Source organism: Pogona vitticeps, chromosome 2, assembly GCF_051106095.1.
Source record: "Pogona vitticeps strain Pit_001003342236 chromosome 2, PviZW2.1, whole genome shotgun sequence".
NCBI lineage: Eukaryota > Metazoa > Chordata > Lepidosauria > Squamata > Agamidae > Pogona > Pogona vitticeps.
In genome coordinates this window covers 170,409,775-170,436,728 of record NC_135784.1, presented here as the reverse complement: position 1 = coordinate 170,436,728, position 26,954 = coordinate 170,409,775, and the positions used below count along the sequence as shown (strand labels likewise).

The window sequence follows — 26,954 nt, the reverse complement described above, 5'->3', positions numbered from 1 at the left end:
TCTTTTAGATGTTTTATGCCTCCAAAGAGATGTACTTGACCTGTCTTCTTTATTCAAAAGATATCTCCTTCTAGCAAGTGTAGGCTGATGCAAATGTGCTAACGCTCAAAGAATCAATGAAGAGCAGTAGTCTGATGCTAGGCTCCCACACTCCTCCTACTTGACAGGCACTAGAGAAAGGATCAAGACCCCCATCTTTTCTAGCTTGCCCTGATAAATGCATGCCTTTAACCTCTCCACCAGTTCAGGCAAATGCCGTCTGTGTAAAAGCTCTGACCTGAAGTCCTTTACCCATGGCAGAGCTTCTCCTGTTCTTAGTGAGTGTTAGGGAAGGGAACTCGAATTCCTCCTGATTATGGCATTATGCAAATGTATCTAAAGGATCATTCCTTTGAAAAAAGAGAGATGGAGGAAGGGAGGAAATATAGACCCTTGAGACTGCATTCCTGGCAGGGTTCATTCCTCTTTTCAGACATTCTGCAGTTATTGGCACAGGCCCTTTCCAGTTTTTCTTCTGATGAAACTATTTCCTAGGTCAAACCTTTTGACTCTTGCATGCCCCACGGCGCACATCACGCTTATGAATTGGCTGCCTAATGTTTATTTGCAGGATGCACTGCCATTCTTCTTTTCTCTTCTCCTTTCCACAGTTCTTCTGAAAACCTCTGATTGAGTTTCTGTGGGTATGTGGAAGGTTAAGAATGAGTTGGGTTAGCAGGAACTCGGAACCAGCTGTGCTTGGGGTTTTTGGTTCCTCTCCCTTCCCCCAATTTTCCCCTCATCTCACTTCATGTCCCAATTTTTGGAGCAACAACTTAACTTGTTTTCCTGTTCTGGCCAGTTTTGAATTCTGAAAGGAGAGGCTTTTCCAAATGTTACCAGAAAGAATTATAGCCTAAGGGAGCTCCTTACTCATTGACGCTGAATTTCTTAGGAAAACTGGGGCATCACTTTTCTTAAAAGATTTGTATGTAAAGGCTCAGAAAGCATCTGTTTAGTGTAAGATAACTTGCCTCCAGAAAGATAATAGAAGCACAAGTTAAATTAGGGGTATCTTTGAAGTATCTCCTAATTTGACTTGCACAGTTTTGTAAGAGGGCAGGTTCATTCTCCAACCAGCAAGGTGTGTTGTTGAGAGTTTGGGACTGGGAAGGTTCAGGATTTAGCCCTCACCAAACCACTAAATTTACTAGGGGACAATAACCATGTTCTTTGCTATCCTGATGAACTTCACAGGGTTTTTATAACAATGTAATGGTTGCAGGAAGAGGACCATGTAATAAGCAGCCTTGAGCTTCTTGAATGAACAATAGGGTAGGCGGGAATAGAGTCATGGCTCCGGGTGGAGCACCTGCTTTCCATGGAGAACATTCCAGAATTGACCACTGTCATTCCCCAAGAGAACATAGAAAATTTTCTGGCTGGAACCCCAAAGAGTTTTTGCCAATCACTGTAAACAGTACTGAGCTAAGGTGGACCAGGGTGTGTGTGAGAGTAGGTACAAGACAGTTTGCTGTGTTTCTGTATCAACTTCATGCTCTTCAGATTTGTTCAACCTCAGTGGTTGTCTTCCTCAGCAAGCATGGCTGTGTTGCTGCGGGATAATAGGACTTTAAAAAAAATTAAACCAATACGGAGGTTCCCAGTGGAAAAGTTGCTTTATACAGTTGTGGTTGTGAAATAAGCACGAGAGCCAGTTGAAAATGATCTCTGGCAGCAGGATTGGGAAGGGCCTCTTCCCACGGGCCTTGGATAGTCAAAAGTAACTGGAGGAGAATCTGACTCAGTGGCCTGGTAGTCTCGTAGTCACAGTGTGTCAACTTTGCATTATATGATCACAGACTAGAGTGAATGAATGATCTGTGGTGCCTTGTTTGTATATGTGCTTGCAAAAATGTTGAGAAATTAGAATTCATCCATTAATCATCCTGTAGGATTTTCTGAATGCCTCAGCAACCAAAAACAACATAACATAAATATTTGGAGGCTTCTGAGAGCTGGGTTAGTATGTGGCCAACTTGTGAAACTTCCAGTGAATGAAGATTTCTCCATACTTGCAATTTTTTTTAAAGTAAACTAGGTTAAAGAAAATGTCAGTTTTCTTTTTCCTTTGCTGCAAAATGAGAACCCAGTGGAAAATAAATTAATTAAACATTTGTCTTTTGTTGTGCAAGAGGCAGATTTTCCAGTTCTTGAGATCAGCTATCTAGGAAGGGGTTTTCTGTTTGCTTAACTGTCTGTTGTTTTTTTAATGAGCATTTTTTTTTCTTATTCCAGTAGATCATTACTGCAGAAATCAGCATTATTAGCTGGGATGACCTTAACTGAATGAAGGGGTGATTTTAGTCATTTGAGGAATAGATTAAGGACTAACCTAGGGCAACCCTTTAAATAGACTCAAGGGAAAAAACCACAATAATGGTTGACTTAGTATAATCAAGCATTGTCTGATTTGCCCATTGATTAGGATCATATCATGTCTAAATGTAGGCCTTGGCTACCCTGTCAGTACGTGTGTGTGTGTGTGAAATACAGCATGGCAGGGAGAAGGATTCAGCTTCTCTTAGACGTATTGTCTTTCTGTATGTGGAGTGCTTTTGAATAATTGCTATTCAAATGCCACATCTCCACTCTGAAATGATATAGTTCTGAAAGACTCTATCACAATGTATGAGGGTGAACTGAGGATTTCACAGGTTATGATAACTAAGGCTAGAACTGGGGGACTATTTATAGTCTGTCTAGAGAAAGCTTCTGTTCCCAGCTGGCTTGGTAGTCAGCTTGTAAGACAAGGGTAGGGAATTTCCCCCTTATGATTTTGCCCACAACTTCCCTCAGCCTTGTCCTGCACAGCCAATGGTAACAGGCTGTGGGAAGTGTACAGTACTTGGAAAAGAACGGAGACGCAAAGTCTCTTCGCCTCTATAATATATGTTGGATACACATGAAACACACTGTCCTGGGGAAATTAAACATATCTGTGTGAACCGTGGCAGTGATTTAAGTGCGGGGTGCAATACAGAGAAGTTTGTGTCAACCTGGGTTAAACTATTGTGTGGTCATGGCCTAAGTCATGGAAACACACTGTAGGTCGGCAATGGTAAACCCATTCCTTGAACATCTCACATACCTTGAAAGCCCAGTTAGGTTTACCCAAGGTTGGAAATTACTATTTGGTACAGTATGTAACACAATCATAAGAAGAAACCTGTTGGATCACACCAAAGATTGATCTAGTCTAGTATTCTGCTCCTGCAGGGAACAGCCAGGACCCTTTGGAGAAGCTGCATAGGCAGGATGTGAACATAAATGTGCTTTCCTCCATCTATTCCATAGTAACTGATATACAGAAGCATCTCCAATATGAAACTTATATATAGCCATCCATAATGAAGGGTGCACTGTCAGTGACAATAGGTTTCAAAGACTTGTTTAGAGTATTTTAAAGTCCTACCATCATTTTTGTCCTTTTTGGGTGTGGGTGTGTGTTTAAATTCTCACCAAAACAAATGAGGACCATGGTAGATAGAGATGTAAATAAAACTGGACTTTATCTTAAAACCCAGATTAAAAAGCAGAATACTGTATAGCACACACAAAAAAGTCAGCATCTATGCACATGCAGGCTCATTTAATAGGGGGTGCTGTGGTGTCAGTGAGACAACTGGATGCTCCAGCAAAAACCTCATTTCAGACAGAGAGGGGAGAGACAAGGCAGCTGCCTGCCTTGGGTCCTGTTGTCACTTTTTCTTCATGTCAGGGCCTGTGTTTCTGTTTCCCGACAGAAGCGTGACCAAAACCCCTGAGGAGTTCAGAATGAGTACAGTGCGTGGCAGACTGACAGCTGGCTGTATATTGCATATGCCAAACAGGAAAAGGGTCATTTTTCTACTTGAGGGGAAAATGAACGGGGGAGGGGTGGGCAAGGCAGAAATGAATGGTGGCCTAAAGAAGTATTGTTCTTGATGAAGGAACATGATGCTGGGTGTACCTGGGACCAGGTTCGCAGGAGTGCAGGGGTGTAATTGTTGTTGTAGTTGTTGCCCTCAAATATGAGGGCAATAACTCGTATTTGACAGGACAGGAGGGGGCCGTTCCCATCTGTTCTGGTGCAGCCCTTTCTCCTGGTCTCCCTGTCCCACTCTGGAAAACCTGCTTGGAAACCATGAGGGAATAGGAAAGAGTAGAATGCCCTTTGATGTGTACCGAGTGCATTCACCTTACTACTTTTTTTAAATTTTAATTTTAAAGTAAAACACTACAAGACAGACAAGCTAAAAACCCTCTACAACAAAGAAAAAACACGAATAAGCAAAAAGGAAATACCCCACTGCTGACTAAAATAAGCCTTCCCCCCTTTGGAGTCAGAGACTCCAACATCGTTTGGCTCCCAGATTTCTCCAGCTGGTTCCCAGTGAGAACTGAGTACATAGATGATCAAATTTACCTTAATCTCCTGTCTTTTCCTGGGCCCAAAAATATATTAGTTTCCAGCTTTGTTTTACATAGTCTCTTGGTTGTTCCCGCAATGCTTCTGAAAGTGTATCAAGTTCTGCTATGTCCCATAACTTCTTTATCAACTCTTCTGTTGTTGGTGTTTCTTCACTTTTCTATTTTTGGGCCCAGAGTAGCCTGGCTGCTGTGAGTATATACATTAGATAATACTTTATTTTCTTATCAGTAATTTCCAGCATAATATTCAATAATACTATTTCAGGTTTTATATCAAATTTTTGTTGAATAATTTCTTTTACTATTTCCCACACCTGTGTTCAATATCTTTCAACTTTTTCACATGACCACCGTATATGATAATAAGTCCCTGTATTTTTTTTTACACTTCAAACAAATATTGCTGTTACCCTCTGATATTTTTGCCAATCTTACAGGTGTATAATGTCATCTATAAAACATTTTGAGGATATTGTCCCTAAGGTTTACTGGCTTAATCATCTTATGACATTCGCCTTACTACTGAACAGCCACTGGTACTCTTACGCCTGTAGGATATAGAAGCAGAAGAAAAGAGTTTCTGAAGTGGAAACTTTTTTTTGTTAACTTTCGTTATTCCGTTTTCTATTATAATGATTTTTTTACTGTCTTTTAATAATCATGGCAGTGCACTATGACTTTTCAGAATGATGTGAAATTTGGTCCTCTTCCTCTCCTTTTGTGCCTGTGTCCAGGTGAAAAATGTTCATTGCTTGTGGGCTATAGTACGTTTCACTTGGAAAAGACCTTGTTTGCAACCCATTCTGTTCTTAAAACTCTTTAGTACTATATAAAATATGTAGGGCTTCTTGTGAGAGTCAAATGTGTCCATTGATTGTGCACTATAGGAGGATCTGTAAAAGGGCTATACTGTTCAGACCAATTTGCTGACTGATGCATGACATATAAATATTAGAACAATATTAGGGCAATCCAATAAAAATTGATTGGCAGCAGATTCTGGGCCCAGAAAATGAAAATAAGTGATGAGTTCATTTGTAGAACTCACTGCTGCAGGATGCAAGAATGACCTCAGTCTTAGCTGGCTTTAAAGATGGATTGGACAAATTCATAGATGGATGCTGGTCAATGGCTACAAGTCATTAAGGCTATATGCAACCCTAGGTTCCTGCTGTATGCCACTAAATGGCAGCTGCTGTGCTGTAATAACAGCAGAGAGAGCGCTATTACTTCCCTGTCCTGCTTATGTTCTTCCAAGAGACATCTGGTGCACCATTGTGGAAAACAGGATGCTGAAGGAAATGGTTTGTTGTCTGAATCAGCAGGACCCTTTTTATGTGCCCGCTCCTGATTTTAAATAGACCATGGTATTGATGGGAAGTGGTGGAAGCATCTTACTCAAGAGCAGTCTTTATTTTAGAGCTGGGAAACATGTGGCCCTCCAGATGTGGTTGAACTCAAGTTCTCACCAGCCCTAACTACCCCAGTCAGCAGTGAGGTACTGTATATTGTGAATGGGAGGTATATTGTGAACATCCACCAATGTTCACAGTGTCAGTGCTTTTACGTGAAGAGTTTAGGGATTTATATGAAAAATACTGCCCAATACTGGTAAACGTCTTCAAGATGATTTGCATATACACACACAAACAAAAATAGTAAAATCAGTATGAGTATATTTGTCAGAACATTAAAATGTAAGAATGTTAAGAGCCAGGAGTAAGCGTAGACAGTAAAACCCAAATATACTTATTTGATCTGCAGTAACAACTTCATTTTAAAGCTTTAAATTGTTATCTATTAAGTGGGCTAAAAATATTTCTTGGGCTCCTGATCAGTCAGCAAGAATTTATTTATTTATTTATTTATTTATTTATTTATTTATTTATTTATTTATTTATTTATTTATTTATTTAAAGCAAACTAAAGTGTGCTGCTTGTATGCCACCCCATAATTCAAGCATTCTCTGGGAGGTTTACATACAGTTATGCAGGCTACACATAAATGCAGGCTATGGTAATTATTAAACTTGTTTAGCACCTAATTAGTGTTAGGCTCTACTCTTGGCAGTTTACATCCATAATTTCTGTTTATGAAACTAGCGGCAGAGTATGGAAAAGATTTTTTAAAAGCAAGAATCCAAAGTTAAATACACACAAACTTTTGGTGTGAATCCTGTGTGAGTCCTGGACTACACTGGCTTCAGCTTGTCTTTGAAGGTCTTTGGGGTTCTTGCTTCAGTATGAAGTGACATTTCTCTAAATCAAAGCTTGCTTTAGTGACTCTCTTGTACTATGGTTTCTCTGGGGTGGCTCTTCAACTGCTTGTTCCCACCCCTTGCTCTTTTCTGCAAAAACAGTTGAATTCCCCTTAGTGCAGCTGCGGCCCAGGACGTTTTTCTGTTCCAAATTTTCCGGAGTTCTCTTTGCACTACCTCTTCCCTCAATAATCTGGCTAGAGAACAGGAGTAGCAAGTTGTTTTGGAGGTTGGGCATAAAGAGGTGAAAGCGAGAGGAGAGATGGAATAGTTCTGCCGCATGAAAGCTTAAAAAATAGACCTTGCTAACTTTGCTTCTGCTGAGCTCTAGACACAATCTTGGCTTCACTTGAGGCTAAGAATGAGGGCAGAAAACAATAATAGAAGATGGAATTTTGAGCAAGGGAAAGAGAAGGAACGGAATGGGGGGAAGAGAGAGAGAACAACCCAGCAATTTGAAATAACAAAAGAATGTGAGAGAAGCCTAATGCATTCCAGCTGCAAAAATACTGACAAGGATAGGAGGAAGGAGAAAACTGGCTGCCTTACCCTTCCCTTGTTGCAGTTGTCACCCGTTTCTTCTTTGCTCCTTTCTAGACTCTGTTCTAAAAGTCCACTTGTATCTGTAACCCCTTCCCTTGGGCATTTCCCCCTTCTTAAAAGAGTTGGGGAAAGGCCCTGGGGAAAGGGGTTAAAAGAAAAAGAAACCCTGTCACTTTCTGATGCCCTTCAATTGATTCTTAATAGGACAGAGCTGGAGAATGAATATATTATGTCAGGTGAGAATATTGGAAGGAGGCTGCCTTGCATGAGTTTTGTAATCTAGGAAAAAGAACCTGGCATGCTTGTGCTTTATTTATCTCACAGGTGAAACCTTGTGCTCTCTAGCAGTTGGGGAAACACCCTGGCAGGGTTTTCATCTGCCACCTTAAAAAAAAGTATGAGGACATGAAAATGTTTCTGGTTACAGAGATTTGCAGAGCTGGAAGGGACCCTATGGATCATTGAGTTCAGCCCCCATCAAGGAGGCACAGTGTGGGAATCAAACTCCCAACCTCGGACTCCACAGCCAGAGGCCTCAACCTCTGAGCTATCCAGCAGTTTCTTTAACAACAAACAGTTCATGCTGGAGGGAAAAAAGTTTGCATAAATGGAGCTTCCTCAGCTTGCTGTTTGAATTGCAAGATGTGTTTTCAGTTTAAACTTTTCATTTGATTTAACAGTTTGACAGCGATCTTACTAACATTTTTTTTAAAAAGCACTGTTGGAGGAATCTTGCAAATCATTTTTCCCTCAAAAATACTGAAGATAGGAAGTAGACCTTGAATGCCCATAATATGGAACTTAAATATTAGAGCAGCTTATAATTTGAATATTGGTTCTTCATCCTAGAGTGGTCAAAATGACTAGATAGGTGGGGTATAAATACAAATAAATAAAAATAACTAAAAATAAATCCTAAATATAATGCAACAGGCTCAGAAGCTGAAAACAAATGAAGGATACACCTGGTTTCTAGATTAAGAAGGGATGCAAACATCCAGTAACTTTAAAGACAGGAAGCACGGAAGGAAGACTATCTAATGCTACTGAATATTTTAGTTCCTGAAAATACTAGAGAATTCTGGAAATCAATGACAGGAGCATTGGATGCTGAGCTGGAGTCACCTGTAATCTGCTTCCTGCATGGGAGCAGGATTTCTAGGATAAGCTTAATAATGCTAAAAAAGTAGTGTTTTGCCATGCAGTCTGTTTATTGTGATACGAGTTTTTGTTGGCACAGAAAAAAGTGTCCTGTGGCATTTCGAAGACTTTATGAGAACCAGCATTGTATAGTAGACAGAATGTCAAACTCGGGAAACCTGAGTTCAAATCCCTGCTTGCCCACAGACACTCACTGAGGGTGGCAATGGTAAACCAGCTCCTTGGACATCTAATAATAATCATGCGTCAACATCTAATACACCTCAAAAGTTGAGTGTTCATCATCATCATCATCATCATCTTAGTACTGCAGAGCTCTAAGGGACCCTATGAATCACTGAATCCATCCCTTGCCAAGGAGGCCCAGTGGGGAATTGAACTCCTAACCTCTGGCTCCACACTCATGAGACCTAAAGCATTGAGTTATCCAGCATTTTTTAAGTTGGAAGCAACTTGGTGGATGATAGATAGCAACAAGAACAATAAAGACATAAGGCACTTATTATGGCAGAGGTTTTGATAAATTCTGGTCCACAAAGGATAATGCTCTAAGTAAAATGTTTTAGTTTTTAAGTTGCCACAAGGTTCTTTATTGTTTTCACTGCAGTGGACTGACAGAGCTACCCATTTCTGAACGGGAATAACAACTCACTTCTTTGCATTCATGAAGCAGATAGTGTGCATTTGTAGAACAGCGAGGTGACTTCTGTTAATAGCTCTGTTCCCATTGTCACGGGACTCACTAGGTATTTTTACTCAGCGGTTTACATAAGGTCTAGGGAACATAACTCACTCAGATACTGTTGGCATGTCACTCCCATCATCCATCACAATTGTATTAGCTAGGGCTCAAAGGAGTAGACAAACCACATATTCCCCTCTGCTTTTCTTCAAGATGGACTTGAGCTCCAGCCAATACTACAGCCTGGTACTAGCCACAGGCATGACCCATGTCATATTCATGAGCTTTTCCATGTGAACAAATGGAGCAAATTCGGTTTTGTGGCTGTGTTGACAGTCTTTGTTGGCCATGAGCAAAAGGTCTCAGGTTTGGTGTCTGGACTTTCCACTTAAAAGGGTTCCATAGCAACTGATGGTTAACATGCTTTTCACTTAAAGACCCTGGAGATACTCTGGCCAGGTAGACATGACTGGGCTAGCCAGATTAATAGCCTTTAGGACAGGGGTCTCAACCTCAATGTACCTGGGGGCCGCTGGAGGCAGAGTCTGTGTGAGACTGGACTGCATCAGATTTTCCGCCAAGTGGAGCAAGAGCCTGGGGAAGCCACCCAGGACTTTCCTTAGCCTGGCTGGGGCTCCGAGGAGGAAGGGGGCCACGACCCCCTCTGCCTTCTTCTTCACTACCACCAGCAGCAGCAGGACGAAGAAGTGGAGAAGGGAGCGAGCGCCGGTGACCGCCTAGCCCGGGGGGGGGGGAGGAGGACACAACATAAAATAAAAAAACCCTCACAGAATCACCTTGCCAAAGGAGAAAAGCCCCCGTCGGTACCCATGAAATTAAACAGAATGGGGTGGGTCCCCCACATACGCACGCACGCACGCACGCACGCACGCACACACACACGCACGCGCACACACACACACACACACACACACACACACACACACACGGAGGTCCGGCAACCTTCCTCTGAGGGCCCCCCTCAAAAAAGGCGCACTCAGCAGCAGCACCTACCCCCACGACGGAGGAGCAAACTTTGCGAGGCAAGCCCAGGCAGCCTCCAGAGCCGAGACGGCTGAAGCAGGACGAGGAGGAGGAAACACCGCTGGGTGTTGAGGCGGCCGCGGTCGGGCTGGTGCTGGGGGTGCTGAGAGAGAAAGAGAGCCAGAGAGCCACTTCCCTCGAAGAGGTAGCGGCGGCGGCAGCTGCTGTTGGCGGCGCTGTTGGACGCTCTTTTCAAGGACAGGCTGGGAGCGAGCTCCGCTTTCAGGCATCGCTCGGTGGTGGTTCAGGCACTCGGGTAAAAGGGCTGGCAGCACACCTCACTTGCCGGCTCTCCCCCAAGACAGTGCCTCTTGCACCCTCCATCCAGAACTGCAGCCGGCAGACAGGCAGGCTGGCTGGCAAGCATCAGGTCCTCATGGAGGGTGCAAGAGGTGCTGTCTTGGGGGAGAGCTGGTGAGTGAGGCGAGGCTTTTTTTGACTCTTGACAGCAGAAGATGCGTGGGCGTTTCAGGGGGGCCAGGCAAGGTGGGGGCCGCAAACTATCATCCGGCGGGCCTCAAATGGCCCCCGGGCCGCATGTTTGAGACCCCTGCTTTAGGAGAAGCCACGTTCTTTGGTTCTCTGCTTAGAGCCGTTGCAGATACATTTGAAGGGTCCTGCCATAACAGCCAAACTATTAATTTTTATAGGTTCTTGTTCACTGTCAACTTTGATGGATTTTAACTTGTTTTGATTCTGGCTCTGGACAGTAAAGGTCTAGCAACCAGTTTGGCTATCTGAGCCAAGTCACCTGAGAAAAGTTTAAATACCATTCACAAGTGATTCTGGCTTGACATTTGAGACTGAATAAGCTAAGAGTTCTGATCTGTTGTTCCTCTGATTACAGGCAATTAAATATGAAGCTTTTTAAAAAGAAATGTACCATAAATTTTAAATCTATAACTTTTAATTTGTTTTTATTAGTTTTATAGTTACCACTAACAGTTTCCCAGATCTTGAGAAGGTCAAAGTACTGAAACTTATAAACACCAAGATGTCTAAAATTTCTGCTAGATTTAATGGCTTATGGTTAGCTTCTGGATAGAAACAGTGCCGGTACTACTTTTACTTTATAGTTAAATGCTTAATGTTAATTACTTTGTTGGATTTGTTTATTGTTCTTTTCCACTTTGCATTCAACAAGATCTCCCTATAAATAGTTCAGGTTTTGCTCTAATTCAGACAGAATAAAAGTTTGGTCTGGGTCTTTGGTTCAGTCTTGATACTAAAATATACATCTTCGATCTCTCTCTCTCCCTCTGTCTTTTTGTGTGTATGTGTGTGTGTGTGTATAAAACAAGCAATGTAGATGTGCCTCCGCACTGCAGTAGTAATGCAGTATGATTTCTGATGGCACCTTTGCCTTTTTCCCCTTCTGGAGTACCTCCTATATCTGCATGAAATCTTCAAATAATCAAGCTTAAAGGAAGGAGGGCATTTTGCTTCGGGGCACGTGAATAGGGGCAGTGGTAGCAGAAATGGGGAATAGGAGACAGATAGAAAGAGAGAATTGGGCTTTATTAGTGAGAAATATTATCTGTTGAGTTCTGCGATGATGTGCTGTTTCTACAACCAAAGTATTATCATTACGTCTGTTACCTATATGCTAATTTTGCTAGAAAAATCATCAGATAGACACACTCTCCATCTCAATATCCCCTGAACATGATGTGATAGAAATAAATAATGTAAGGACTAAAACGTTTTGTGAGTAAATTATTGATAAATTTAAGATTCCAAATTACAGGGATTTCACAGTGCCCTGTTTTGTATAGTTCTTTCTTTCTTTCCGTCTTATTCCCACTTGGAACACCAGAAAGCAGTCTTGTGACTCTGATTCAACCAAAGGCTCAGCGCCAAGTTCCTTTTCATTTCCAGTGGCATCAACAGGTCATTTTTCTCTGATGCAGCAACCTGCCTGGTATTTGTTCCTCCTTGCTTGTTTGTGCAAGATAGTAATGAATCAGAGACAGGGAGGATCCAGACAGATTCTTTTAACCTTTATTTATTTTTCAAGTTTTAGTTACTTAACCCTTAAAAAAATGCAGAGTTGCTCTTGAGGTCTGTGAGGTTGGAACTGACACCACAGCGCCAGAGAGTTTCCAAAGAGGATGACTCAGCTAAAGTCCTGACCAGATGTTAAAGCAAAAATGCACAGCTCCCCCCCCCTTCCTTTCATGCTCCCTCCCTCTCAGGGAACACAGATTGGGCCATCTCTTAACCCTTTTGCAAACTTTGTCCTGGGTTCTCCCCCCCCCCCCCCGTAGCATCTGCCTGCCTGAGGCGCACAAGTTTAGGAAAGCGGTCAAAAGTCTCTTACTCAATGGATGAATGCACCTCTTTTCAGTGATTTTAACACTTAGCCCCTTGAAGCAGTTTCAGATCAAAGATGCCAACTCTTCTGGCATAGTGGCTTGAAATTACAATTCAGAGCTAGATTAGCAATGGTTTTCATCGAGACTGGCAGATTTATTCACTGATGTTTCAGGCTCATCTAATAAGCCTGAACAGAGCACAAACACTTGGTGTTTGGAATATTAAGGGCCTTCTGCAGTGGTTATTTGGGGTGGAGGTTACAGTTTCCCTGAGCAAGCAGCCATTTTGTAGGGGAGTTGAAAGTTGACAGAGCTGGAGTAGGCCTACAGGCCATCCATTCAGGAAAGTCACTGTGGTTGAACAAAGCAAGCCCCTAAGCATACAATTTACTTGCTAACCTGATTGTCACTCATTACATTGGTAACATCTGTGTAAAACCTTTGTTTAAGTTGTGTGTACCTGTACCACTAGTGGAGTGGATAAAGTGATGTCTAGGGCTCTGGAGAACAGGGTTCAAATCTCCGCTTGGCCATGAAAACTCACTGGGAGAGTAGAACTGGTAAAACCTCTCCTTAAATATCTTACCTACCTTGAAAGCCCTTTAGGGTTGCTATAAGTTGGTTCTGACTTGACAACACAGAACACAACACACACATTATAGCTAGAGCAGAAGTGGGAGAAGATCTGAACTCCAAGATTTTTTTGGTCTCCTAGATGCCATAGCCAATTTAGGGATGATGGGGATTGTTGAAGAAAACATGGGAAGGCCAAAGGTTTTTAATCCTTAATATATAAACTGTCCATATACAATGTGTGTGTGTGTGTGTGTGTGTGTGTGTGTGTGTGTGTGTGTGTGTGTGTGTGTGTGTTTGTTTATTTATTTATTTATTTATGTATTTATTTATTCTACTTGTATCCCGCCTATCAGACACATAAAATAACAAGTAAACATAACAAAAGAAATTATTACATTAAATAACCAGTTCTTCAAGATGGAGAAGAAAAAATAAAAAGTAAACAAGAAAGAGAAGAGAAAGAATCCGATATTAACTGGAGGGAAGGCCTGCCTGAGCATCCATGTTTCTAATTGATTTTTAAAAATACCCAGCGAAGGGGCTGCACGAATCTCTGGAGGCAGATTGTTCCAGAGGTGAGGAGCTATCGCAGAGAAGGCCTGGTTTCTTGTTTTTTCCTTCCAGGCCTCCCTTGGTGTCAAGCTCCTCAGCCTCACCTCCTGACTCGCTTGAGTAGTATGGGTAGATCTTGGTGGGAGTAGGCGTTCCGCCAGGTATCGAGGCCCTAAACTGTTTAGGGCTTTATACGTAAGCATCAAAACTTTGAAGTCGATACAGAACTGAATGGGCAGCCAGTGCAGTGCAGCCAGAATAGGAGAAATATGGTAGTATTTTCTCACTCCACTAAGGAGTCTGGCCACCGCATTCTGCACCACTTGAAGTTTCCGCATCAACCTCAAAGGTAGCCCCACGTAAAGCGCATTACAGTGGTCTAATCTTGAGATTACGAGCACATGTACCAAGGTAGTGAGCGCCCCTGTGTTGAGATGGGGTCAGGGCCAGGCTATCCGCCACAGATGGAAAAAGGTGGTGCAGACCACCGACGCCACCTGAGTCTCCATGGTGAGCACCAGATCCAGATGGATCCCCAAGCTGCAGACCCCACTCTGTGGCAAGGGTCACCCCCCCAAATGAGAGAGAATCACCCAATCCACCAACAATGGAGGCACCCACCCTCAGAACATCCATTTTGTCCGGGTTCAGCCTCAGCCCATTTTCCTGCATTCATTGCAGTACAGTCCCCAGGCAGCCTGAAGGGACAGAACGGCATCACCTGCGGTTGGTGAAAAGGAGATGTAGAGCTGGGTGTCATCAGCATATTGATGACACGATGTACCAATTGTGTACATTTTCCTCCAGAACTGAATTATCATCTCCTTCAATTTATTTTTGAAATCATACACATGTAAATGTGCTCAGTTTTTTAACAGCACCAACATGAAATAAACAGCGTCTTCAGGAACTTAATTAGAAGATGGGCCACTGACCTGCATACACCACACCTCTCAAACTGGCCTTTTGTAACTTTTCCTCCCTCCCAGAATGCTGCTAACAAATTGATGTGTATGTCCTATCACCTTCGCAGCTTGGCAGTTGCAGTTTACAAACCTGGTGAAATTTAATTTTTCAGAACAAAAAAAATGAAAACTGTTTTTTCCAGTTGAGTGGCAAAATTGGGTATCTTTCCCTTTGCTCATTAATGAAAAATTAATTTTACAGTGACTTGTGTCTTACTGTGAGCAAAGCTGGCACTCACTCACTTGCTGTACATTTGGGGAGGGCATTAAGTCACTTCCATTCTCCCTTGGGACAGAGTTTTATGCTTCAGAAAAGTGAAGGCAAGGCATGCGTTTAATTTTACACAGTGGTATTGTTGTTGTTGTGTCAGTAAGATATTGTTTGTAACCACAGAGACATCAGGCATACATAAATTTTCAGCTGTAGCCAAATGTGCCAAACAAACATATTTGCTATAGTGTACAACTGCCATGTAGACTGTCAGTGGCTTCATACGTGTAGTATGTCTCCTGATAAGCAAAATAAAATATTGCAGGAATTGGTACATGGAGGCAATGCTAGAGTTAAATTGAAAGATGCCAATAAGTTTTCCTTCTGGATGTTCTGTGCTATGGGGCTGAGGATATCCATGCATAACCATCTCTGCTTCAAGTTACAATATACCTTTTGCCTAAAATTTCAAGATCAATTAATTTAAGAAATCCTTAACATAAAATGAAGCTCTTAAAATACATTCTCTTTTTAAAAAAGAAATAAAATATTTAAACTTTTTAAAAAAGGTAAATGTGTGTACATCAGAGGACAATTTAACACATATAATAATGCCAGAGGGGAAGACTATTGAAAAAGTTTATGGAAACGTCTGTTTATTACTTAGGACCCTGAACCTCAGCCACAAATTCCTGTCTAATGATATTACTTTTTATTGGCTAGCCAAAGGTGATTGTGGTTAGGTTGTCTTAGCTATATGAGAGAAGCTTCAGAATTGAACATAGATCTTGATCTGAGCCTTTTAGGTGAAAAATTTGCGGTCCTTATCTCTTATACCAAGTGCCGATCCCTTCTTAGATTCCTATGAGAATGAGTCCAGGCACGATTGTTGTAAGTCAACAAGTATATATTCAAAATCTGTGGAGCAAAAACTGGCATTTTGATATGGAGCAGCTGATCAGGAGTAGCTCAAATTATGATTAAAAAACATGCTGATACGGTTCTGATCCTAAATACAGAGACCTAGGTTGGATGCTGATTCCAAGTTTGCTAAACCATAGTTTCATCACTGCCAATGAACAAAGAGACAATATGATCCCTCCCTCCTTTCCTAGTGACTTATTTATATTGTAGTTCGACAAAATAGGGAACTATGGTTGAAGGTCAGTTTTCTATCCATGGTCTCAACCAGAATTTGAAGTTGGTTTAAGACCATGGCCTAAATCCAACAGCTAGTCTGAACTAGAAGAGACACAGCGGAAGTTACCAGGTTTTGATTTAGCATTCAACATCTGATTGAAATTCCAGTGGCACTGGCATTTGGATTTAAGCCTCGGTTAGTTAAAACAACATTAAAACACAGCTCCCCATTTTATATGTAGTGGCTGATTGTAGCTTAATTAAACCACGATGTGAGTAGAGAAGGTGATTGCGGAAGGGAGGAGGCTCTTGACAGTGATTAAGCTACAGTTCAGCTAGCTGGAAACAGAGCATCCAAATGGGGTGAGAAACTGGCCTTATATTGAATAGGCTGATCCTGCTTGCCTGCCTCCCTGCCTCCCTCCCTCTCTCTTTCTCAGTTTACCGTTTGGCTTTTTAAAAACATCTTCTAGAATGTGCCATTAAACTGCAGAAAGCCTGGCATTGTCAGGAGCCACTTGCTGCCAGAAATGGCAGAGAAAAGGAAATCCAGTGAAAGGAAAAGAGTTTTGAAAATGGGAGGCATAGGGCTGGTGAGGGAGCCTAATTGAGGGCAGTCGTCAGTTCCAGGAGAGCGAGCCACACAGAAGGAAGAAAAGGGAATCGGCCTCTTAAGTCTGCTAGTGGGAGAGCAACCTTCAGCTTGGTGCTCTATTCTTAGCAGCACAAAGCTGGGCCTTTGGGAGGGAAGGAGGACGCATGGGATGGTTCCGTCATTGGTAACTAACTGATCTAGAAAGGAGCCATGTGATGAGGCCAAGAAGTGGCAGGAAGAGAAAATGGGAGAAAGGGAGAAAGAAGGAGGCTGCATCAGTCACATAGGTGGAATACATCTGAAGAAGTCTGAGGGCTGATTCAAACATGCAGGCCTTCCTAATATGCATGATACAATCTGCCAATACAACAGTGCCACTTTGAAGCATTGAACTAGCAATTTTATGCCACTGTGAAACACCAGCTAAAATGCCAGTTGTGTTGTATGTCATACCTTTACAAAGCTATTTAATTTTATTGTGATATTATGTCGCCTTCTCTACCACACCCTTTGCAAAGGTCTTTGCTGCATTTTTGCTGAGTGTGTTAGTCTGATTTGTTGCTGTGTGTTTTGATTTATTTTACAGAATGGCTTTAGAACAACTTTTTATCACCCACATGCACTGTATTGTTAAAATACAGTGGTTATTTTCCATAAACAAATATTTTTAACAGAATCCCAAGTTTACATTTGGCAGGCTCCTGTACATCGATACATGCATAGAACAGAAAGTTTCAGCCTTGTTTGACATTCAGTTTGTTCCAAACAAATCATAGCTAACATTAACCACATTTTATCAGCTTAAATGGCACAACAAGATGCAAATAAGGAAAAGCAGAAGTGAAATCTTCTGAACTCCTTGCAGTTAGAGGAGAAAATGGGTGCGTGGAATCAAAGGCATTGTGTGTCTTATTCAAATTATATTAAACTATTGGTTCCTAAAATGAAGGCTTGAAACTGTACGATTATTATAAAAAATAATTTTAATCTTTTTTACATTTTCAAATTTCATACTACTAAAGCATGAAACATTGTTCATGTTTTAACTTAATTAATTAATTAATTAAAACATGAAGCTTTTTCGTGTATTAACATAAAATGTTTTTAGTGGTTTTTTGTGTTTATTTTTAAGGATGGATGGATTTTTTTGTTTGAAAGAAGTTTAGCTGATGATAAAGGAGAGACAAAGAGGTGTATCTAAAATATCAAAAAGATGTAATGTTGAAAATAATATGTGAAACCAATGTCAGTGTGATGTTTGGATGCAGTCACTATAGGTCTATGTATAAATGTGTAGTTTCTCATGTTTATGCACCTCCTAAAATCCAAGATGGTTCAGTTTTTACAATATCATATTCCAGGCCCATCATCTTGTTTTTGTAATATGAAGTTTTGATAAAGATACTTTATAAAGGCAGCCGAGAGCTGGGACACTGGGGTAGAATCTCAAAATGATTTATTTGTTGCTGGGTTATACCACTTCATAAGAGAAAAACAAATGTCTGAGTGCTCCTCATAAAAAATACTCACTAGAGATACACAAAACTAGCAAGTAGAAGGTTATGTTAGCTTTCTTTTTGATATATTGGTTTGGACAGTCTTTCCTTCCAAGCTTCCTTTTCCTGGCAGTCTGAAACATCAGAATTTTTTGTCTGATTTCTGCATTGTTCATATATCGTTGTGTTGGGTAGATGCCAACTGCAAACTAACTACTGGCCTCTCCAAGAGGGTTAATTTCTGAAATTTTCATTTGGACTAAAAATGATTACTCTGACCTTTCTGCTTTTGTTTGTTTGTTTGTTTTCTTCCATCAGACGTGGAGCAGATGGCCATCGACTGGCTTACTGGAAACTTCTACTTTGTAGATGACATAGATGACCGAATATTTGTGTGCAACAAGAGTGGGGTCACCTGTGTTACGTTACTTGATCTGGAGCTCTACAATCCTAAAGGCATTGCACTGGACCCAACCATGGGGTGAGAAATTATAGGTGTAGCTTGTGAGCAAAAAATAGCTTGGTTTGAGGAAAGTGTGGAACCTATTGGTTTCAGTGCTTGCTTAACATCTGAGCCTGGCCCAGCCTAGAATTTCAAAGGTGCAACACCAAACTTATGCAAGACTGGACAACAATAGAGTCCCCTTCCTTCTACATTTTCATGTCATTTTAAAGAAAATTGCTGAGTAGATAAAAGCCTGTGTTACCCAACCTGGTCCCCTCCAGATGTGTTGGGCAACATCCCAAGTGATCTGCAGAAAGCTTGGCCAAGCTGACTAAGAGAGATGAGGGTTGAAGTCAGACAGATCTGGAGGGTCTGGGTATGGTTTTATCTGTAATATGCTTTTACTGTAATGCCCTTTCATTGAAATGTGGGTGTATTATTGTGTGCTAAATAAGACCTTCTTAACTGTGGAGGAAATACTATTTTTTGCTAAAGCGCTTTTAATGTGGCTGGATAGTTAGTTGATTTGGAGCACCAGGGTTCAGGAGTTTGATTCCCCACAGTATTTCTCAGGAGAAGAACTGGTCTGTGCAGATTTATGGGAAGCTGTGTTTGAATTTGCATTATGTCAGCTGGAAGAGAGGCCAGTTGAGGGATACAGAGCATGTATGGCTGATGGGATTCTGTGCCACGACTCCTGTGCCACGACTCCTGTGCCACCCTAGGCAAGCTGCAGAGGCCCAGGATGCCACCAGATGGAGAGAATGGTAAACCATTTCTCTGTACTTCATACTTGGAAAGTCTGAAAAGGGCTGACGTAATTCAGAATCGACTTATCAACACATAATTCATTAAAGCAGTTGTCGTTGCTACAGCATAACAGAAGTTAAGCAAGAGGAATCAAAATAAAGTCACCTTGTCCGGTATCCAAATTGATTCCTGTGCCTGGAAGGCAAAACCCAGAAGTGGACATGGCTGTTTGGAGAGGTGCCAGTCATGTCACCAGCATGCAGCAGGCACCTTTCCAAGTAGCTGTGGCTGATTCTATAATTTCCCTTCTGTGCAGAGTAACAAGGACAGGACAATGGCCCTTAACACGAATGTACATAATGGTGTGGTAATGATGGGGAATATTCCCAGTGTATTTCCCCCTCCCCTCATTATTACTGATCAACACTGCCCCTACTTAGTCTGTTGTGAGTTAATGAACCCAGAACACATTCAGTTCCTTCTAAACAGCAATTTTGCATGACAGTTTTACTTTCCAAACAAACTCTTGCTTTGGAAGAAATGCATGGCAACAACTTGACTTATGACAAAACTAGAAGGTACTTCAACACTTGAGAAAATTTGCTTTAACATTAAGTAAATAACTTTTGCAAAAGACCTCTTTAATTGTACTTTAAAATGTGTGCAGCCCACCTGTGTTGAAAGGAACATACTAGTCCTATTTCCTCCAATAGTTGAGATTCTGTAGTGTAATGTAATAAATCACACTAGAGTAGGCTAGTGTGGAGGCAGCGGAAGACAGGAGGGCCTGCTTTGCTCTGGTCCATGGGGTCATGAATAGTTGGACACGACTTTACGACTAAACAACAACAAGAGTAGGCCCACTGAATCAATGGGGATTCAGTGAGTCAACTGCTTTGTAGGCTACAATACATGGATTCAAGTGGGCACACTCTAGTTACAACTTATTGTAACATAGTAAGTTACAGTTAGAGTTGGCTCATTTAAATCCATGGAACCTGCAAGGTAGTGGGCTGACCAGATCCCTACTGATTCATTTGATAGACATACTCTAGTGCAACTTATTATGCTAAGCAACAGGATTTCTGCCTTTGTCTCTTTAATCAGAAAATGCAATTACCTGAAAAGAGGAAGGCTCCTGTTGCTAAGTGGTCTCTCTCCATGAACCACATTCTGCGGCCTTCCCCCCCCCCCCCCTTTGGATTGTGGCTGACATACCGAGGCTACTTCATATAGCATCGACCTCTCCTTCAGGCAGCCATGTTTCCTTGATTAAAGAGAAGGCAGCGAGTAGAGGAACACTCCCTTCAGCACATGTGGGTTCCACATGCTTTAGAGCACGACTGAGTAGCGCTGAACTGGATGTATAAAATGTGAACTGGAATCTGTGTTCCCATAAAAATTGGGTTTCTTCCATCCAAAACCTTACGGAGGTTATCAGAGCCTTATGTTGCAAGCAGGCAACTTAAGTCAAGCACAAGGAAGGCGTTAATCAGGAATGTCAAGCTGAGAAGCTATGCCACAAAGAATGTGGATTGCAATCTAAGAGATGCAAATTGGGATTTCCTCAGTGATAATGTCCAAGCAAGAGCCTGGAGCTATAAGTAATTCACTTTTCATGGTTGACCTTTGCTCTTAAATTATCACTGTCTTATTTGAATAATAAGCTAAGTGCCTGTCAATAGGAAGTGTAGTCAGCTGAGCAGCAGTCAGTATGAAATGGCAGGCACTTCTTTCTCTTTTCCACCCGATCCTATTTGAACCATCACCCAATTTAAAAGCTTAGATGAAATCATAAATTAACATGCTAACAGTTATTTGAAAGCAACTAGCAATATTCATAGAGCAGTGGCAAGAAATTTGATTAGAGGCAAAAGTGGGCAACATGGAGGCCTTGGAGCTTATGTGGGCTGCATAAGCCCTCTCCAGGTGCTTATGCAGCCCACACCCACCACATTTATTGCTGCATATGTTGAATTGGTACAGCAAGTAGAGCAACATACTGTACCTTGTTTAAAAGCTGAATTACATTCCTCCGAAGCCTTTTAGGAGTGCAGATCAGTTCTCTCTGTCTACCTTCTTTTAAGCAGCAATTCAAAATTTTGACATCTCCAAAATTTGACTGCATTACTGGTGTGCACGTGTCCCCTGTAAGGTCAGGGAGGGGAATTGCAGGGCAACAGAATCTTCTGATTCTGCAGGATCCTTTGTTGCTGTGTCTGCAACTCTGATTGTGCCAGAGCTATTAAATGAATCATTCTTCAAGTGACCATAATAATTTGAAGCTCTTGATTCACCAAAAAAGAACATTATGTTTGACTTCTTCCTTGTAGACATACACACCTTGGCATGTAGCGTGGCCTTAGAGGGCTGACTCCAGGTTCTTAGTTAGTTGGCACTGAGCTGAAAATATTCCTGGGTAAGACAGGAAACATCTTCCTCCAGGTTCCCTGGAACCGCAGCAAACTCACTGGTTGAAATCCTGTTGTTTTGTGTAGTAGTGTATGTCTCAGTTGGAGCAGGCCCATTGGAATCAATGGAACTTACAGATGAGGTGACTCACCAAATCCCCACTGATTCAGTGTGCCTACTCTGGTGTGACTTACTACATGGAGCAATAGGATACTGGCAAGGGATGCAGTTGGACTTCCTGGTCTAGCAAGAGGGGGCTGTCTCCATGGCCTGACTTCAGTGAAATCTTCATGCAAGAACCATCAGGTAGAAAGTTCTCATGTTCTAGAATAATTTCCTTCCCCTTGGAAACGTTGGTAAGCAAGCTCCAGAGAGTAGCCTTAGGGTCGTGCGTGAAGTGCCTTTCACAAGTGGAAGAAGAGAGAAATGACCTCTACTGTTGGTCAGGGCTTAGAGTTCGAGAGGAGCCAGTCATTCATTTTATTCCTCAAAATATTATCAGGCACTTTATTCTGTCAGGTAATACTGAATCATCATCATCATCATCATCATCATCATCATCATCATCATCATCATCATCATCATCATCACCACCACCACCACCACCATCATCATCATCATCATCATCATCATCATCATCATCATTATTATTATTATTATTATTATTATTATTATTATTATTATTATTATTATTATTATTATTATTATTATTATTATTATTATTATTATTGTTATTGTTGTTGTTGTTGTTGTTGTTCTTCTTCTTCTTCTTCTTCTTCTTCTTCTTCTTCTTCTTCTTCTTCTTCCCATCCGTTCCGAACTGTACAGTACTCTTTTGCAACCACCTGTTGCATGTGTATCTCTCTCTGTACATACATGAAATAATAATAATAATAATAATAATAATAATAATAATAATAATAATAATAATAATAATAATAATAATAATAATAATAATAATAATAATAATAATAATAATAATAATGCAATTGAACATATATACACTGTATACACATACAATGAAATTCACAAAGAACACTCGGAGATCAGACCAAAACACACACACCCTTATAACAATTCTAAAACCCAGAACCTCACCTAGGAGCACACAGTATCCATACAACATACAACACAACAGACCAAGTAATAGTAATACAGTCCAGCAACTCACTGCTACTGTTTCTTAAGTTCCTTGTTAAGTTCAATAATAGCTGTAGGATAAAAAGAGAGTGAGCACAAAAGTTCCTCCCCACCCACTGTTCCCAGTGGGCACCCATGTATGCCAGAATTTTGCAGCCACAATGTATAAGTAATGCAGAGTGCGCCATTTCAACCAAGTCTTGATAGTTTTTAACTTCTTAAATTTAAGAATGGCATTTCTGCTGTTTAACACCCATTGTCTGCTTATTCAGTTATGCATCTGTGCCTTCTGCCAAGTTGCATCCTATGGCTAGGACATGTCTTCATTTTTATATGACCATTCATTTCCTTCTTGTCTGTCCTGAAGGCCGGTGCTTTGCAAAGTCTGAACTCCCCTGTGCCATCTTGCCAGTGCTTTGGCTTATCTTAATCCTCTCCAGTAATTTCTTCCTCCTGACTCATTGGTCAGCCTCTGGGTTTTTTTCCCCCCTCACCTGTCTGCCTTCAGTGGGTTGTTTTAACTCCTTAGTGCCCAAATGCAGCCCCCTCTGTGTCCTATGCAGTATTGAGCAGAATAGTGACATTAATTAAATGTTAAATATATTACCGGGCCAACATGAATTTGACACAACTCCGGGAGGCAGTGGAAGATAGGAGGGCCTGGCATGCTCTGGTCCATGGGGTCACGAAGAGTCGGACACGACTAAACGACTAAACGACGATATTACCGGGAGTGATAGCAGCAGTGGAGGAATTATGAGAGCCATGGAATTTTAAGTGGCTGAACATGTGAAGCAGATGTGTGAGATTGGTTGACATGAAACTAAGCTCTGCCAGGATTTAATGGCATATAGCCCAATATAGCCCATGTGTTTCTTTGCTTTTAGGAAACGCGTGGGGCGGGATTTGTACGAGAGAAAGAATTTAACCAGGACCAGACTGGTCATTATTTGGAGTGAGATAGTTGTCTGAGATGGCAAAAAGTTAGGGATGGTGGCATGGCTGTCACTGCCAGTTCTTCGCCATAGGTACTTGATCCCTGTACAGTGGTGATGATCTCTCTCCCTCTGCCCCCGCCGTGTGTGAGAGAGGATGTTTTTTTTTTTTGAGATAGGAGTTAAGTAGGACATTTACTTCATTGACTGCCTTCATCGACCCTTCATGGTGTCACCCTTAAGACCCTATAATCCAAATGTCTGTTAGGGCCTTGTGTGGGATAGATAAAGTTAATCTGCCCTTCTGGGATCCTTGCCCTAAACTCTCAGAAATTGGCTTTAGCCCTAATTCGTAAAATAAAATGCTTGTGTGTGCCTCTGTGTTTTGTAGCATTTTGTATCACCCTAACAGCTTGGTAGACACTAGATATCCAAGTAAGCCCTCTTCTGCACTTACCTCATTTTTTTTACCCCTGTAGAGACAGAAGATGTAGAGGGCTCTTAATGTAGCCAAATCATACTGTAGACTGCCATCTAGTGTTTGCCTTATCTTTCTGACATGTGTTATGATACTTCTGTCTCCCTCTTTTTCTTTCTCCCTCTCCCTCTGTCTCCTCCCTCCACCTTCACTTGAGTTTGCCGAAGTGAAATGCTTGAAATATGCTTTTCTAACAATTGGTATCCTGGTGTTGGATGATCCCTGGCAAATAAGGAAAGACGCACACACTCTCCGTTGCCAGAAACCATACCACACTGCCTCATTGAGAGGAAGGCCAGGGAGATGCTTGGGTCTTTCTGGCAGCTGGCTCTAGCAGTTTATAGGTACACGAAAGGGAAGGTGAATGAGGGCAGCCTGAAAAGCAGCAGGCAGAAACGAATTATGCTCTTTTTGTCTCTGCTGTTTCAAAACCTCTCCACCAGCTCTTAAATGCTAACAGCATAATCCTATGCATGCAAACTCAGAAGTAAGCACCATTGATTTCATTGGGGATTACTCCCAGGTCAGTGAGTATAGGAGTGTAGTTTAAAATACAGAGAAGCAAGGAAATGGCCTATGAGGATAAGTTAGCTTTGCAATCAAATCTTCAATATAGGGCTGCAGGCAGGTGATGAGGAATGGGGTTTTAATCTGAGTCAACAAACATAGACCAAGATCTTCAGATGTAAAAACCATAAAGCCTTAAGAGAGAATTTGCTTTAAGAGGAACTACATGTAAAAGGAACCACTGTTTTTGAAAAGAATGCATGTTATTTCATATGCATTTAAAGATCACTCTTTAAAATGAAGAATGACAGCACTGAGTTACAGCTTTGAGCTTCTAACAAAACAGTTTTTAAAATCTAATTTTTAAAAGTCATTCTGCATTACTTGAGAGGGGGGTGGGACTAGATTATAAGCCTGGACAGCTCCCTGTAGATTTCACCAAAGACTTAGAGTACAGTAAATGTGGAAAGAACCTGAACAATCATGTAATGCAATGCTTTGATGTCGGCTAAAATTGAGGGCATGTTTTATGCCCCCATCTCAAGCTCTAAATATTAAACCAGAAGAGGCTAGACTAACTCTATGGAAAACAAAAACAACATACCTTGCTTAATGGATGAGTGATCCCACCCAGGCAAGACCATCTGGAAATCTCTTAGTAGACCCTGAAGTGAAGTAGGAAGATCAAAGAATAACCAAGTAGAATGAGGCTACTTGGATACAGGACAATTTTTTCGTGACTAGGGGGAAATTAAATTAGTGCAGTATTCATATGCATGCAATTTATGCCCCACCATGTGTACAAAGCCGTAAATTCGAATCCACGCGACGGAATGAGCACCCGTCGCCTGTCCCAGCTCCCGCCAACCTAGCGGTTCGAAAGCATGCAAATGTGAGTAGATAAATAGGTACCACCTCGGTGGGAAGGTAAACAGCGTTCCGTGTCTAAATCACACTGGCCATGTGACCACGGAAAGATTGTCTTCGGACAAACGCTGCCTCTATGGCTTGAAGAGCGGGATGAGCGCCACCCCCTAGAGTCGGATACGACTGGACAAAAATTGTCAAGGGGAACCTTTACCTTTACCTTTTATGTGTACAAAACAAGATCTAGCAAATGGCCGATACAGTGGTGCCCCGCATAGCAAGGTTAATCCGTTCCGGATTAACCTCGCTATGCGAAATCGTCGCTAAACGGGTAGGGGAAATGTATTGGAACGCCTTAAACTTCGTTTAATGCGTCCCAATACCTTTGTTACTTACCCGTTCAGCGAGGATTCCAGGTGCCGGCAGCTCCAAAATGGCCGCCGCAATACCCGATCTTCGCAATGCGGGTTTTCCCCATTGCGACGATCGGGTATGTTTCCGTATAGCGATCCCGAAAAAGGGATCGCTATACGGAAACATCGCTATACGGTGCACTCGTTAAGCGAGGCACCACTGTATATGTTTTTTGAGTAGCTTGCTTCTGGTCAAAAATAGTCACATTTAGTTAACATTTTTAATTTGTTATTAACTTTATTTATATTTCATGTATGTTCATAATTTTAAATTGTGCAACACTCTGATACAAAGAAAGAAAGAAAGAAAGAAAGAAAGAAAGAAAGAAAGAAAGAAAGAAAGAAGGGATTAACTGGTAATAAAGCCAACGTCCACTTCCATTGTAATTGAAAAAGAAAGGTCACAGTCAATGAACCTGCACTGTGAAAATTGTGATGATTCCTTGTAGATGTTTGTCCACTAACATCTACATTCACTTTCCACTATTATTTCCATTATTATTTCCATTATTATTATTATTATTATTATTATTATTATTATTATTATTATTATTATTATTATTATTATTATTATTATTATTATTATTATTATTATTAGTAGTAGTAGTAGTAGTAGTAGTAGTAGTAGTAGTAGTAGTAGTAGTAGTAGTAGTAGTAGTAGTAGTAGTAGTATTTATTAGTATTTATTATTTATTATTTATTATTATTTACTTCCCACATATCTTTGTAGAGTTCATCATATCTTATTCTTTCTTCTTACAGGAAAGTTTTCTTCACAGACTATGGGCAGATACCAAAAGTGGAGCGTTGTGACATGGATGGGCAGAACCGGACAAAGTTGGTAGACACCAAGATTGTCTTTCCCCATGGCATCACCCTAGATTTGGTCAACCGGTTGGTTTATTGGGCTGATGCTTACCTTGATTACATTGAAGTGGTGGATTATGAAGGAAAGAACCGGCACACTATTATCCAGGGTCTCTTGGTGAGTGTTATGTGAGAGAGATCCTGTAGTGG

General features: G+C 41.3%; 1 protein-coding gene across 9 annotated transcripts in view; it reads left to right on the top strand.

Annotated features, from left to right (window-relative positions):
- Positions 1–26,954, top strand: part of LRP1 (LDL receptor related protein 1) — a 447,517-nt gene that overhangs the window by 251,422 nt on the left and 169,141 nt on the right. For all 9 annotated transcript variants that reach the window (XM_020778743.3, XM_072991220.2, XM_072991217.2 and 6 more), the window contains 2 exons: positions 18,309–18,471; positions 26,700–26,922. In XM_020778743.3, the coding sequence (XP_020634402.3) occupies positions 18,309–18,471; positions 26,700–26,922 (386 nt within the window). The remainder of the gene's footprint in view (positions 1–18,308; positions 18,472–26,699; positions 26,923–26,954) is intronic.